The 16,356-nt window shown below is 42.7% G+C and overlaps 2 protein-coding genes across 2 annotated transcripts; one reads left to right on the top strand and one right to left on the bottom strand.

Annotated features, from left to right (window-relative positions):
- Positions 1-750: 750 nt before the first annotated feature.
- Positions 751-7,439, bottom strand: tubgcp2 (tubulin gamma complex component 2). The gene is made up of 18 exons (XM_026315082.1): positions 7,349-7,439; positions 6,572-6,732; positions 6,244-6,372; positions 5,820-5,996; positions 5,466-5,625; positions 5,172-5,379; positions 4,893-5,092; positions 4,534-4,723; positions 4,300-4,445; positions 4,037-4,217; positions 3,693-3,873; positions 3,119-3,291; positions 2,837-2,965; positions 2,632-2,752; positions 2,364-2,507; positions 2,062-2,178; positions 1,698-1,861; positions 751-1,149 (listed from the first exon to the last, which is right to left on the bottom strand). Exons 2-18 carry the CDS (start codon positions 6,719-6,721, stop codon positions 1,074-1,076), a joined length of 2,646 nt encoding a protein of 881 aa, XP_026170867.1. The 5' UTR covers positions 6,722-6,732; positions 7,349-7,439; the 3' UTR covers positions 751-1,073.
- Positions 7,440-8,106: 667 nt separating this feature from the next.
- kctd2 (potassium channel tetramerization domain containing 2) lies at positions 8,107-16,216 on the top strand. Its single transcript, XM_026315088.2, has 6 exons — positions 8,107-8,830; positions 9,752-9,860; positions 9,947-10,038; positions 10,237-10,332; positions 11,126-11,251; positions 11,539-16,216. The coding sequence occupies exons 1-6, from the start codon at positions 8,468-8,470 to the stop codon at positions 11,566-11,568; spliced, it is 816 nt and encodes a 271-aa protein (XP_026170873.1). The 5' UTR covers positions 8,107-8,467; the 3' UTR covers positions 11,569-16,216.
- The last annotated feature ends 140 nt before the right edge of the window (positions 16,217-16,356 follow it).

Raw genomic sequence — 16,356 nt, 5'->3', positions numbered from 1 at the left:
GTCAAGTCTGCTACGATTAAATGAGACTTCCGATGAAAGAACAAAATATTTTACAATTAACTGACCTTTGGGTTCATGTTTACCTAAAGGATATTTAGGGGTTAAAATGGGCAGAATCATTTTTACCTGATGGGTAGATGAGTCTTGCTGTAAATACACAAAACTAATTGTTTTAAATGATTTTCTGGATGTGTCGAACATGCCCAGTAATTGTTGTTTAGTGTCATATTATGTCATGTGCACAAAAGTAACTTTTAGTCTGGCTCCTTCATTTAGTGTTCAGACTGAAAACCTTATGGAAAACGTGCAAATGAGATTTCTGGGGTTTTTTCCCGCAGCTGCTCGTGAGTCCAAATGTATTTTTATGACCACAGTGTTTCTACTGTCTTTTATAGTGTGTCCGAAATAGTGGCAAAATTGCATGCTATTATTTTGAACTCCTCTTGTCATATTTCCGGCGTGTGTGTGTGTGTGGTGGTTTTTACTAAGACGATGCGCTTTTATCTTGGGAGATTTTAATTTAAACACACTTCCCGGCCACAAACCAATAATCAATTATCAGCTAATCAACTTTCAAATGAAGAGACCACAGTGATCTTTAGATATTAAATATAAACACTGAACAAATACTAATTAGCCAAGTCTGCAGCAGAAATCAAAACCTCATAGCTGCTGAGCGTTTGGTTATTCTGCCTCCATGTGTTCAATGCAGGAACAAGGCCACAGTCAGATTCAGACAGAAGCTCTAAGTTCATCTAGTAAAATGTTATTTTATTGAAAAGCAAAACAAACATTTATCATTACTGTAAGGTACAATAATTTACCCATAGAGTGCCATGACTTTCAGAGCAGAATAAACATATTAGTTAGTTACACACTTCTTAAAATGTACAGTTGAAGCATTGACATAAGGCTGCAAACATCAGACTATAACTTTATTTCATACAGTGCATAATAATAACATCCACAACATCTGCATGGGGATTATATGGGTGGTTGTCACCGGGCTCATGGGCGGAGGATGTTCTTATTGCTGGGCGGGTCTGGGTCCATACACACAAAGGTATAACGGGCTACGCTGCTGCTTTCTGACTCCGCTCTATGGCCATCCTCTCCAGGCGCTCAGTGTAGAATCCATTGAAATCCAGCCTGTGACATTATACAAGTTGAGTTTTAGTCCTTCATAAAAATATTAAGATTTTTTTGGGTCAGTTTACTTTTATAACAATATATAGAGTATATTATTTCTGTGCCAAAAAATGACTTTGGTGCTGTAAAACAGGCTGTAATTGATTACTTGGCCATTAGGGGGCAGCAGAACAAGCTGAGAATCTGACATTAGCATCGTGTCATGTTGTTATGGTGAATAAAAGCAAATTTACACATCCAGCAGATACAAAGCAACATTAACATTCATTTGTGATCAGGTTCAGTGTTTATGTAAATGACGAGTTGCTGTCTAAATGTTTTGTACACTGCTGTTTGCTAATGATAATGAGTGTCTGTGGCAGCCCTGCAGCTGCAGGTGCCGTGTGAACAGTTAACAAAACATCTGTGCGTGCTTTACTTTAGCTGACACCGGCCCTTTAAAACATGCCGCCGTCCTGATCGTTCTCTGCTCAGGTCGTTTCTAGTGACGTAACATACCTGTACTGGTTAATCCAAACAAAAACCAACCCTTGGTCGTAGGGTGTTACCTGTAGATGATGCTGATCATGCTGTGCTCACAGTCGTTGGTGCTGTAGATGCTCAGCTTGTCCAGCAGGTCCAGCAGCAACATGCTGAAGTTAGTGTCAAACTTATTGATGGTGGCTTCAAAGCCTGTGTCAGACTGAAGGGCATCAACATGTTCTGCTAAAAACTGAAGACAAGAACACAGACAAGACTATCAGACACAGGTTAAACCCAGTGGCTTAAACATTTTTGGGGCCGTGTGGATTATTTTTTCATAACACATTCACATCTTAGGAGTAGGAACATGTGCTACAGGACACAGCGTACTTGTTCAGATATCAGTGTCTCTGAGCGGGGTAGCACACGGCGTGGGTGTTTTTGAAATACCTTTGTGGTCAGCCTCTTCTTCTCTGCCTCCTCAGCATATTCGCTCTGAGTGGGAGGCCCATCCATGGTCCCTTGTTCTAGAGACAGACGCTCTAACCTCATGCTCTGAGTGAACCGCTACAACAGGCAAGAGGAAAAAAAATCATCTTAGCACAAGCATTTATAATCTGCCAGTTTTGTTCAGTGTCTCCTGGCATTTTATCTTCTTATAGGTCAAGTTAAAAGATACAGACTTTAAAAGTCCAGGATCAGATGGATGTTTTGGTTCTTTTTCAGAAAGTATTTCCTCTTTATCAACAAACCTGCATGCAGTTAGTGAACATGACGCACACAGACATGAGTTTGGAGAAGATTCTGAGAAGCTCGGGGTTGGTGAGCATGCAGTCCTTCAGACAGTTGTCCAGAAAGCTGGTGTGATGGCAAAGCACGTCGTCGATGTTTGACGCCTGGAGCAGGAGAAGACAGACGGTCAGACCACAAGATCACGTCGTCTCTGAAACCATCTTAACAACAGGCTGTCGACCGTACGACGGCAGTGAGGGATCAGCACAGAGGAGAGTGTTCACTCACTGTTTTCAGGTTGGTCTCCATGATGTGCCAGGTGGGCTCCATCACCTCAAACATCATGTAGTACTGGATGTTCTGCACAAAGTTCAGCATGCGCTGTCGGAGGGCGAACGCAGCTGCAAACCTGCAGACAGGTTGAACAGAGTGTGAGGACACGTCGCTGCTGAGGTTTTTACATAAACTCAGATAAATGTCAACACTGGCTCACCATTTGGCCGAATGCAAGGAGTACTGTTTGAAATCCTTGTTGCTGATCCACACGTTGCACAGCAACCGCTCCACATGTTTACAGTAAAACATGTGTCGGAACAACATCTGGTACCTGGTCAGTGCTTTCCTGGAAAATGCAGGCACATACGATAGTTACCTAATCTTCTTACTGAACGTGTTAGTCTGGTTAAATTCTTTAGTCTTTAAAAGGAACATGTCTCCTGCAGTTTGTGCAGCGACTCTGAAATGGCAAACTAAACTCTTCTCGTGTCTGAAACACCTGTTGATGATGAGTGACAGCGGCCATTTGACAATGTAGTCGAAGGAAAAGGCCTCCAGGCCGCTGAGGGACACATCTGTCGGGTCTGCGTTAATGATGGCCTTTTCCTGTTTGGTCTCGATGGCCAACACCCGCAGCAGCTGAGTGATGACGTCATGAGGCATTAAGTCGATCTGTGGAAAGAGCAGAGGAAGTTCAGACAGAGTGAAGCTGCATGACTCCATGGATTAGTAATGAAGGAATGGTGACGCTGTGTGTCAGGAACTGAAACAATGAGCTGAAAGATGCTCTGTGGAAGTGAGAGGGACGACATGCAAGTTTTATCAGTGTCGATGTAAAACGTTAATCACAGCAGCTGTAATGTATCTACTGCACATTGTAGAAACAGAATCAGTTGGAACAGTTTGTACTGACAGGCTTCATCAGGATTGTTTCAGTCTTTGCATCCACCTGCCAGGACTGCAGAACTGTGACCAGCAGATGGAGCTGCTGACATGATTCATACCCATGATCCCATCTGTCGAACTCTGTGATCAGGAAATGTAATGTACAGAACAATAATCTTATTTCCCACCTTGAGGTCGTCTTTGAAGGGGTCTGTGTTGGCTGTGCTCATTCTCAGAGCCAGCTCCAGGAGGGCTTCTAGTCTGGGAGGAACAATGTCGTCCACTGGCTTCTTCAGCTCCTCCTCTGTCAGGTCCATGAAGTGCACAAAGAAATCGCCTTTGTCCATCAAGAAGTAATGCTTTATGGATCTAATAACAGAGGAACGACACACAGGACACACATACACTGTTTACAAATTAAAGATATGTGACAGGTTAAAGAAAAACAATATCTTGACTTGATGGACAGAGCGTAAAATGTGACTACATTATTATTATTAAGCAGGAAAACATAAGAAATCGAGATGGTTACCTCAAGCGTGAAACCAGCTCCTTCTCTTCCATCAGAAAGTCCAGCAGAACCTTGCTGGCATAATTGTAGGCTTTCTCTATCTGCTCCACGTAGGCCCTTTCCTTCAGGGTGTACAGGACCTCCTTAGCATCTGGACACGTCACATCACGTCCACACTCCCTCACGACATTCAGGTATTTTCCTACACAACAAGAGAGAATCAAATCTTTTGTCTAAGAAAGACTCTTAGAATTTTTTACACTAGTTTTAGTTGTTGTTTTTACCTGTGCTTAATATTTTGTCTGCCATTTTCTGTAGAAAGGAGGGAATCCGATGCTGTACGATGGTGTATCTCTGATCCCAGTACTTGTCGTTATAGTCCTCCTGAATCTTTTCTTTCTGCAGCTCGTGTTCTTCCACCATGAACTCACTATGCAAAACATGGACACAACAGATATTAAATCAGATGCAAACACAGAGCAGATACTGTGGTGTAATTACTCTGAGAGCAGCTGTACCTGTACGGATCTTTGATGATGCCCCTGTAGATCCACTTCTCCAGGATTTCAAAGTAGGGGACGCTGGCTGCTTTAGTGAGGTAGAGGCACAGTTCCTGAGCCTGGCTGTCTCCTGTGTAGTTGAAGGTTCGGTCATGGAGAAGACTCAGTGTTGACCCCCCCATACATTCTCCTTTGTCCACTGAAGATGCTGCAAAAGCAGAGAAAGCAGTTGTTGTTTCGCTTCAAGCACTAAACTAAGTCAAGAACCAACAGTCCTGCAATAAATCCTCCTCCATGGAGGTGATAACGTTCAGTTTTTAGAGAGCCCTGTGGTCATTTTGAAGCTAGGGTTTGTGCTGCTGGGGAAATATTCTTACCAATAGAAGCCAGTATCTCCATGGTCCTCATGGTGGGCTGGATGTAGAACCAGAGTTTCTGCAAAGACAGCAGTCCCTGTCGCTGGAGGTGTTCCAGCTGAGTGACCAGGATCAGGTACTCCTTCATGAGGGTCCTCATCGCCGCCGTCAGAGCGTGGTTCACCTGACCGTACTCAAAAGACGACTTCTCCTCGATGAAGCTGAACAACACACATGACACATGGTTCAATCGTCTTTCTGGCAGTCAGGTACGTATGTCAGACATTGTTCCACACTCACCGTGTTATAGTGGAGTAATACGAAGCAACTGGTAAGATTCTGTTGACCAGCTCTTTGATAGACATGTCCAGTGTTGAATCAACAATGAAGGAGCGGTTCTGCCTCCCTAGTACAGGCTGAGCTGTGATGTCCCGCCCATCAACTCCAATCAGGACAAACAGCAAATCCTCCACCAGAGCTTGTTCCTGAGCAGGCAGCGGCATCGTACCTGATCACAGGTAACGCTGTAATTAACACTGCCAACAATGTAAACCCAGTGTCGACCTGCACAAATGACTGAAGTTAATGGCTTACCAACGGCTACAGCTGGATCTCCTGGCAGGGTGGGGCTGATAATGAAGTCTCCAAGGAGAGCAGGACGGTCGTACACCCAGTTAGGAAAGACGGGGTTGGGCTGGGTGGGGTTCTTCTTGTTGTGTTTATCCCTCAGCATCTTCCGTGTGACTTCAGCAGGCTGAAAATCACAAAGAGAGACCAATGAACTACTGGCAGCTGTGACCTGTGAACCTGCAGTAACTGCTTTTTTTGGTCACCTGTCTGAATCCACAGAAACAAGCGGACACGGAACGATAATCCAGAAAGGTGTGGGTGGTGAATGCCTCCACCAGGATTAAAAACAATCACAGAATGTGAGTAGGAAACACTCACCAGCGGGGCGTTGGAGCTGGCCGTCACGTTGCCAAGCTTCTTTCGCAGTTCATCCAGTTCTTGCATGGACATCTTGGTGCTGGTCTGAGGAAGAGTGTAACTGGTAGTTGTGGTTGACGCTGTGTTTGCTGATGACTCTGCTCTCTCTTTGGCATTTTGTTGCAGAAACTGGAGTGTCTACAGAAATAACACCAGAGATATGATTTGACATGCGAGAGTATCTGTGTGCCTGATATAAATTAATACATGCATGTATTATTAAAAGGAATGGTCAATATGTTTAAACCTCTGCTAACAATATGAAAGACGATTTGATGAAAAGAAAAGTCACTGTATAAATTAACATCATTTCAAATTAGCAAAACAAATTCATTACCTAATAATAAGCAAAAGGGTAGGTGGTATCTTATGCAATATTTATTACCTCTTTATCCTCACAGAGTTTGGACAGCAGATAGACCAGAGGGTCAAGGGTGCGAACATTTTTGGACTTGAGCTCCTCATATTTCTTCAAGAAGTCGTCAGGGGTTTTAGAGAACTCTGCTAATTTGACCTGAAAATCCAAAGAATATCCACGATCATCATCACATACATTTGATATATAGTCATATATTACCTACAAACTTGATTTAAATGATCTGGTATGTTGCTTACTATGCATGACTTTCCAATTCTTTTACAAAAATATAATAACGTGTTATTACATATAAATTTGAGGATGTTATGGTGAATTTTGTCACTGTGTTATTCACCTTGGCGCTGTGAGCTGAGACAGTAGTGGTCACATAGGGGGTCCTGTGTTTCTGCAGTAAATCGATGTAGCCCTCTGCTCCGTCACCTCCTCGCACATGAAGCAGGCTGAGCAGCTCGTTCACGTCATGGTGGATCCTGAACTCACTCATGGCTCAGGCTGCTGAGATGACAACACGTTTTAACACAGCATTTCTCAGCACAGCTGGTTCAACGTCAGTTTCTTTTCAGACTTGGTTAAAGCCAGCAGTTGAGGTGAAGTGGTTCAGATGCTGCAGGTCTGAGGGTGTTGACTGAACCCAGATCAGCATTAGAACAGTCTCACATTTTGCTTTGTGACTGTGTAACATCTCCAAAAACATGTTCTCACTGATATTACAGCTTAAAGTGAGAGACAAAACCTTTAGACGTCAGACTTAAAGATGCTTTTCAAGGCCCTTTGTAGAAAACTGAGTTTAGGATCTGCAGATAAGGAAACAAGGGGACCATGGCTCAACGTTGACCCCCTTTTAGCATCGGTCCAACTGGCTCAAACTTGCAATCTACCATAATCGACTACAACCAATACTTGTCTCGATTTACAGTTTTAAAACCTGCAGGCACAGACCATCCTCTGTCAGCAGCTAACAGTGATGCTAGGCTAACAGTTAGCATTATTTCCAGCTAGCAAAGTGAACTGGTAGCTAACGTACCCCAAGGACAAATAATTATAATACCGTAACTCAGTAATCATAAGCGTTGTTACCGACACAAATCAAACAGGACTCCTGGCGCTTTACCTGCCAATCGTGTCCAAAACACCGGAGCAGGTAACGCGCCCACTGCGAGTTAAATTCTTCTTCTTCTCTGACTGAAATCTTAGCAGGAGCAGCGCAACACTGCCCCCACAGCTGAGAAATGGCGCTGCAACCTACCGGCGGCTACTCATGTCAACAATACGCTCACTTCTTATTCAGCTATAAGTTTATATTTTTGTCAGACTTTATTCCTTCATTTTCAACAACAGGCAAGGCAAGTTTATTTGTACAGCACAATTGATACACAGAGTAATTCAAAGTGCTTTACAGAAATAAAAGAAGAGTTAAAAGTACATAGGCAAGAATTAAAATAAAAAAGTTTTAAATAGAATAAAAAATAAATTAGAAGAGAATGACTGGAGATAAAACACTTTTAGTTGTCATATGCAGAGCTAAAAAGAAAAGTTTGTCGCTTGGAGTTGAGGCTTGTCTAAACATCATCAGGAAGATTAAACTGTCCTGACTCTGGGCACGACCAGAAAGCCTGTCCCTGATGGTCTCAGAGTCCCGAGATGGTTCATATGGCACCAACATGTCAGAGATATGATATATAATATACACCCAATATAATATGCTTGGTGAATTTTTATTTTAAAAGGTTCATTTCGTTATAATTTTCATTCACAGATCCGTATAAGAGTATTGTTACGTTATGTATAACTTACCTAGTCATGATGATCATTTCATAAACTCATATTTGTTTTTAGCGTTGAAAAATAATTAAAACTTTTACTTGAGCGGCTCATTACTAAGCAAATTATATTGCATGTACTTTTATTTTGAAAAACTATGACATAGCGGAAGTAAACAGTAATCACGTTACAACCCGGAAGAATTGCCTTTCACTGATTAACGTTTGAATAGACAAGAATGAGCCATTTATCTTGTGGAGAAACGATTCAACGCGATGCTGCAAACATCGTCCAGCCTGTGAAAGTCCGATTTGTGTCCTAATCTCCGGCGCAGGAGACGGAGGGTCGAGTGGGAGCAGCAACGCCCTGATGCCAGGCGGAAAATAACCTGGCCGTGTTTACACATCGTCCCCCCGCACTGTGTCGTTACTAATCGGCCGCTTGTGTGTTTTCCAGACGAAGAGAAAACATGGCTGAGCTGCATGTTGTGGAACCGAGCGGTACCGGCACCATAGAGCAGCCCGAGCACCGTGATGTCCGCGGCCCCGTGCGCCTGGCTTCGCCCACTCTCGTGGTTCCGTCGCGGAGCAGCCAGCTCAGTCCCGGCGGGGGGTCGAGCGGCAGCGGAGTGGGAGGACGGTCGGTGTTCGGGTACTCGATGAAGAGCAACCCCAGCTCCCCGTCCGAACCGGCGGACAAGCCGGGCTCACGCTGGGTTCGGCTTAACGTCGGTGGGACCTACTTCATCACGACCAAACAAACGCTGTGCAGGGACCCAAAGTCTTTCCTGTTCCGACTGTGTCAAGAAGACCCCGACCTGGACTCAGACAAAGTCAGTGAGCCCTCATGTTGATATTGGAAGGAATAAAACATTATCAATTGATCAGCAGCTCTGATATAGAAACAGTAACTTACATTTAAGAGTCAAACATAGATTTGATAAATTATGTATTTAACATCAGAGCTGCTGATCTATTGATAATGTTTTATTCCTCTTATGAGCAGTTCAGGTCCCTGGACACAAACAGGTAAAGGGCCCCAAACCCTCCTACATTGGGAGAATTTTACGTCAAATGTAATGTGACTTTGTGGGCGTTTGGTGTCTTTTAGCTGAGCTAAAAACGTTTCACAATGAGGCCTGGCAGGGGCCCCCTGACCTTTCAGGCCCCTGGGCTTGTGCCTGGTCCCTCAGTAATCCCCCCATGCCTCTGTTCATATGCCAGGCTGGATTACTGATCATGCAAAGTGGGCAACAGCTTGTGTCATGTTTGTTTACATAGTTTTATTAATCCTAAATTAGTTTCAGCGTTTTGCACAGTTGAAGGACGACATCAGCCACATCGAGTCTTTCAGCTTCCATCTTGTACAGTGATCTGGTTTCAAGGCCTTTGGTCAGTTTATTTCAAGTTTTGTTTTGTCAAATTACTTTTACTTGATTTTTTTTCCCCCTGTCAAATAATTAATACACAGAAAACACTGGCTGTGTTTTTCCAACCAAGAGTTATTTATATTATCAATACCCCAGACAGTTTTTTTCTTATTGTTGATCAGTGATCAATACATAAATTGTCCAATAACAGTAAAACACAGCACATCATCAGTCTTAAAGCCTGTGTATTTTCAAATAGTTTAATTTTATCTGTTAGTCAAAAACCTAAATATCTCCTGTCACAGAAAATGATTAAATGTTTCAGTTTCTACTAAATGAGGCTCCTTCTCCTCAGTCACGTTAACTCTTGTGATGTTCCTACAGGATGACACAGGAGCCTACCTGATTGACAGGGACCCCACATATTTCGGCCCCATCCTTAATTACCTTCGGCATGGAAAACTGATCATGGATAAGAACCTGGCAGAGGAAGGTAAAGTGTCTTGATCCCTGCTGCAGCAAATCATGCAGAGTGAGTGCCCTTCACAGTGTGTAGAGACTGTTTGCTCTGGGTTTCAGGTGTTCTCGAGGAAGCCGAGTTCTACAACATCGCATCCCTGGTGAGGCTGGTGAAAGAGAGGATACGGGACAACGAGAACCGGACATCTCAGGTACAGGAACCAGAGCCCATAACATAGGGAACAGGTCAGACAGCTGAGAATAGAACGATATCACACATTCTTCTAGAACAAATATTCCCCAAGTAGCTGTTTATTTGTCCAAACAAAGAAGTATGTTTGTGTGCGGATTGTTGATGTTGTTTTAGTAGCGTTCTGTGAGTGTGTGTTTGCTTTTGCTTCGTCCCTCAGGGCCCAGTGAAGCATGTGTATCGAGTATTACAGTGCCAGGAGGAGGAACTCACACAGATGGTCTCCACCATGTCGGACGGTTGGAAGTTTGAGCAGGTGCAGAAAATGAAATGCAGCTTTCGGTTCCTCTTGTCATGTTTTAATTTATGCTTCAGTTGTTTCAAAGCTGCTGTTTTTAACTTCAGCTTGGAGAAGGGCCCTAAAGCATCCATCAAGAACAAATTATCGTCAAATCATTAGGTTTTTATTTTCAAAAGAGGATGATTTGGTGTCTGATAAAGAGTTTTGTCTTTGTTTTGTGAGCTGAAATGTGTCAGAACTACTGAATGTCAGAAACTGTCAGGCAGTGATGCTGAATTTCTTTCCCATTTAAAGCTGGTACTTATTTTTATTGCTGCATAATTTGCTAATTTATTTAATAGTTGCATCAATAAAATGTTAGAAATTAATGTCCTCACCAAAAGTACCGAACATTTTACCCTGACCCTGAAGGCACCATGTTTATATTTTTTATTTTTTTCATCACAGCCCAAAAAACATTTGACGTATCAGGGTCAGATTGAAAACCAGGAGATGCTCATGTTTGGACCAGAATAGAAGCTGAAGTCTGTCACTGTAATGATTAATCAGTAATCAAAATACTTCTTCTTTTAATATATTATCTTTCTGTCCTTGGACTAGTTGTTTCAGCGCTAAGTAGAGTCATAATTGCTTACTTATTCTGTGATCCTTCAGCTCTTGTATACATTATGTGTCGTGTCAGCAGCTGTTGTTACTATTACTTATTCCTTCAAACCTGAGAAAACACCAATGTTGTCCAGGAAGTAGATCTGAGGTTGTTGGAAATTCTTTGGTAATTTCATTCTCTTGTTTTTTTTTCTGTCCTCAGCTTATAAGTATCGGATCCTCATATAACTACGGTAATGAGGACCAGGCGGAGTTTCTGTGTGTAGTTTCCAGGGAACTCAACAACTCCACCAACGGTATCGTCATCGAGCCGACCGAGAAGGCCAAGGTGAGGCCTTAAGGGTTAGACGGCTGATTAGTTCATTAAGTCTATAAAAAGTCAGAAACCATCAGGTCAGATTCAGTCATATTATAGAGAAGAAGAAGAGTCAATCCTCAATTTTGAGAAGTTGGAACTGAAAATATTTGTTATTGTTCCTTAACCAATGACTTAGTGACTTGACAATTAACACTGACTTTATTCCTGTTAATTACCTTGAGAAAAACTTTGGTTTGAGGTTTTTGCAGTTTCTGTGCTGATGTTTCCACGGACGCATTTTTCTTCTGTCGTCGCAGATTCTTCAGGAGCGAGGCTCACGGATGTGAAGAGACTCCGACTTTCAACAACAGAAACAAAACAACACGAGCATTTTGTTTATGAGTTTATCCTCCTCCACCCATCACCACCTCCCTCATCATCATCATCATCATCATCATCATCATCATCATCATCAGCCTCCCTCCCTCCTCCTCTGGTGTGCCTTTCCACAGTGGGGTTCCTCGACACCCTCCTCTCATCCAGCGCCGCTGCACCCTGACTTGTCTTCCCGTTTCTTCTCCTCCGTCACAGGCTGTGGAACAAACTCGGGGGAGTTTAAAAGCGATTACAAGTGAGTGGTTTTCCTCACAGCAGCTTTCTGATGGTCTGCGGTGTAGACTGTAGCTTCTTGTTGTTGTCAGCGGATGGATGCCAGCGCGGAGCTTCTATACATCATCATCAACACTGCGAACAGACAGAATATTGTCGACTTAGCAGAAATCTCCTCAGGACTCTCAAAGTACAAAGGAATGAACAACTCACTGTCTGAGCCTCACTCTATACCGGATCTGTTAATGGAGCAAGCGGCGGCACCAGCCATTCTCTCTCTGTCTCTCTCTCCCTCCCTCTCTCTCTCCCTCTCCCTCTATCTCTATCTCTCTCTCTCTCTCTCTCTCTCTCTCTCTCTGCACTCCCAGACTCCTCAGCTCACATCTGAGGCACGTCGCCGCACAACAGTCCCAGGCAGGAGGGTCCAGAGGTGGGGGGTAAGACAGGGCAGTTCCAGGCAGCATGATGCAGAGACCCATCGCTCTGTTGGAGCCAGCCCAATGCAGCGTTTCCTCCACTCTCTCGCGTTTAGAAACGGCCTCGATAAGTGACAGATTTTCATAGCACACGAGGATGGCGCTGCCAGAAAATCACCCGCTCCTCCTGTTTCCTGTTTTCAGGCTCGATTTGGTCTGTCCCTGCAGGGAGACAATTAAGGATGTTTCTGCGCAAGATAAAACAAATGACTCAAATAAACTACACCAGTGTACAATTTGTCACGGCATGTGAGGAATCCATATAAACATATATAGGCTACATGATGAAATTATATGAAATGCAAATGGTGTAATTATTGATTCTGTATCATAGTTGTCATATATTTACATATTCTGGGTGAGTCTATTTAAATGATGGAGAAAATATCAGTTTTCATAACCAGTTTTCCTGAAGGTTTCCCACCCGTGGGTGTGGGTGTGTATGCAGTGCCTCTCTGCTTTCTGTCCATGACTGAAATATCACAGGTTTATCAGCTGCACGTTTTCTGTAGTGATCCTCAAAAAAACTTGGTGAAGTTTCCTCTTAAATATCCTACTCCGATCTCTTGCATATCTTAAAATTGTAACTAGGGATAAAGAAAATTACTGTCATTGCCATCTGTCCAGACGAACGTGGCGTGGCAGGACTGTGGCCAGTCTGTATGCTGCCTCAAACCCCTGAAACACCCTTCTCTCCCTGGCCTTGTGCTATGCTCATGCCAATGTTCACTCACTTTGCAGCTGCCTCTTTTCCCACGCCTCAATGTCAACAGCCAAATGACTGTGTTGTTCTAGATTCTGCAGCACTTGTAGCAAATTGTGGCGCAAGCTGAATTGTACTTCTCACGCTTAAAGCCCTGAGATACCTGAGCCTACGTTATCACTGAACTTCATACACTGTAAGTGAAGCTGCCAGGCAGGAAGTGTCTTCAGCTTCCTGGGCTTCAGAGAGAAGCGTTTCTCTGTGCTGACACATACGTAGATACGAACTAGTATCGAACAAGTGTGTTAAGATGCTTTGCGACTGTGAGCTGTTTTTACAACTTGTAACAACATTGGAGCGACACAGAAAATGCTCCCCCTTTGAATCACTGCACCCTCCTCTAATTGTATTGTGAAGATTAGCAATTATCAAGATAAATATGTAGAAATGTGTTTTCAGATGATTTATAAGAGATAACAGAGAGATGACTTTTGAGCAAAACTAAAACTGCAGGTCACCAATTGAATGTGGAAAAGTAGACCTATCAAACATTCTTCACTTGACTTCTAATGTGAAAATTTAATTCTTTCTACGATTTTATATTGAGTGTCTTGGTTTTAGGCAGTTGAAGGTGTCTCTGTAGAATCTGTGAATTAGCATTTGGCATTTTTCACTATATTCTCACATTTTATGGACAAAACGATCGATTAAGAAAATAAATTAGCAGATTTGTCATTAATGAATATATTTGTAGCCTTTAGCAGTCACCAGACTGAAGGGATGCAACTAATATTTATCTCTTTTCAGTAACTCAACCAAATGTTTATAACATGTCAAAAATGTCTGTCCCAATTTCTGAGATCTGGGTGACATCTTCAGGTGTCTTGTTTAGAAAGATGTCAAACAGGAAGTCAGGATAATCTCACATCTGAAACGCTGAATGCTTTTATTCTTATGGCTTCATAAAGGGTTAAAAACCCTTTTTGCCAATCAACTAATTGCTTCAGGGGTTGTCTCCACCGTGCACAAACGCAGTGTTAACAGACTGAATATAATAATGTTGTTACCAGTGTAAAAGCAGCGATGTTTTATGAGTCATACTCATCATTTCTAATGGAGAACTGCAACATCCCTTTGTTTCCCATTACTCACAATTTAGTCATGGTGTCTAGAAAGTGTCTAGTCCTAGTCCCATGGTGTCGCAGACATTTATCACTGGCATTGATCACTTTGATACACCGTTGTTTGTATAAAGAACATATTTGATGCAGTTATGTTATATCCAGCATGAACTAAAAGAATGCGTTTAACGAGAAAACAAAAAAAAAAAAAGTACCTTTGCTGTTGTCCCGCTCCCTGGACGTGTCTGGGCTCAGAGCTCAAACTGTGATGTGACTTTTTCTTTGTTGTTTTATTTCTTTTCTTCCTTCCAAGTGTGTGTTGTGCAGTTTTCTTCTACTAATCGGAGTCCTGAGCAGTCCCTGTGCTGCTGAGAAATGCCCAAACATCTCAATGATGAGCACTTTTTTTTTTTCTCCCTTGATGGTCTCTGGGCCTTTGCAAAGCAGCTTGGGTGTTGTGTCCCTTTGTCTGTGTCCAGTGTTGTGCCTTTGACCTGTGTTGTGCACAGTTGTTCTCCCCCGTTATCATGAGGTGCCTGTTATACTTTTAAAAAAGCCAGGAGGCACCGACCTGAGGTATAATGTATAATGGTTTCAGTGAGAGGCCAGCCAAACATCCACCATCCCCTGTGTTATTTAGGTTTCATTAGGAAAAAAAACTGCAGATTGAAAATGATGATTTGTTTGTGCCACTGCAGCCACAAATCCTTAGCACTCCTGGAGATTCAAAATGTTGTCTGTGACGGCACTTCTGAGCAGGAGGAAGCAGGTTTCCCTCTGGTTTTATCTTAGTAAAACTCCAGCAGTGCACTTGTTATTGGAAATCAATCTGTCCATTCGGCTTCTTTCTTCGTCTTGAGCTGCATGCTGAAGCAATCTCCACTGATCCCATTTTTAGATGTGTGTAATCGACCTTTAAAGCACTTATTGTTACCTGTCACCTTTGTGAACCCAGCTGGTGCTTACGTTGGTTCTGTAGTTCAGTGGTTCCTAACCTGAGCCTGGGTCAGGTTCACACAAGACTCACCGGCATTTAGCAAGTCTGTGTTTGCCGTTTGGTCATGTGATGGCACATGTCAACATGCAAACATGCCAAACTGTGACAGTAACACAATAAACGTCATCATCATTGTGATACTTGCTAAACCTGGGTATTTTAGGGCATCCAGGTCTGAGACCTGCTGACACGAGAGAAATGACTCACACTTTCTTTTAACTGCGTAGATGTGGTGACGACGTCAGAGCTCACAAACAAAGGTTGGGAACCACTGACCTTGCTGAACTTTGCCGTGTGATTGTAATGTCTGAATCAAGCAGCAGTTTGTTTTTGTTTTTTTTAAAACTAAGAAAAAAAAAAAACAACTAAGGTCTGACCCCTAGTTTATTTCTCCTCACCTGTACTAGTTAGTCTGCAGACAACGTGCGATGTTAACAAATCTGAAAAACAGAAATCTATGTCTGTTGTTTGGGCATGTGAACACATGAAGGCATGCGTTGTCCTAGAGATTATGATGTTGTGTATTGGATTTTGTCTGACCTCTGTGTTAGTGCAAAGTGTCTGTGATGCCTGGTGGGGACAGCAGAGGGAGGGCACGGCTCTGTGTCTGTAGGTGTGGAACAGCTGGTCTACAACGAGACATGTTCTCTGCTCAGACGTTCTGTTTCTTTGTTGTTCTTGTATCTTTGTCACGTCGGTTTGACGAGAACATGAATTAACCAATTAACCAACCAGTCGTTTTGCAGCCCCCCCCATGTTTTGTTTATATAACAGGTCAAAACACAAAAGAAAGATTTTTTTTTTAAAATCCATGTGTCATTTTGCCAGTTAATCTGTAAACACCTGCATGCGTTTGTGGACATGCACACTTGTACACTCATTTAGACGTATTTAAAGAAGTGTCACCTATTAACAGTTACTTTGTGTTCATTTATCAACAGTATTGATGTCAAATGTGAATATTTTTCAGTGGAGAAAATGTTTGGAAGCTAACAAAACATATTTGTCTGTTTGTTTCACTTTTATTTATTTTATATTTTTTGAATTTTGTCTACATGTAACTGATGGAAAAATAAAGGGTACTCTGTTTGCAAGGTTTTATTTCCTCTTGAATTTAAGTATTTCTGCCACCTCTTAGATGATGATGATGATGATGATGATCATCATCCAAGGAAGACCCTTAACCCCGGGGGGGGATTTCCTAGAGAAGGACCAGGGGTGCATCAAAT

The sequence above is a fragment of the Mastacembelus armatus genome, chromosome 19 (assembly GCF_900324485.2).
Source record: "Mastacembelus armatus chromosome 19, fMasArm1.2, whole genome shotgun sequence".
NCBI lineage: Eukaryota > Metazoa > Chordata > Actinopteri > Synbranchiformes > Mastacembelidae > Mastacembelus > Mastacembelus armatus.
Note: the sequence above shows the minus strand (reverse complement) of the source record. Positions and strands in the feature narration are given on the sequence as shown.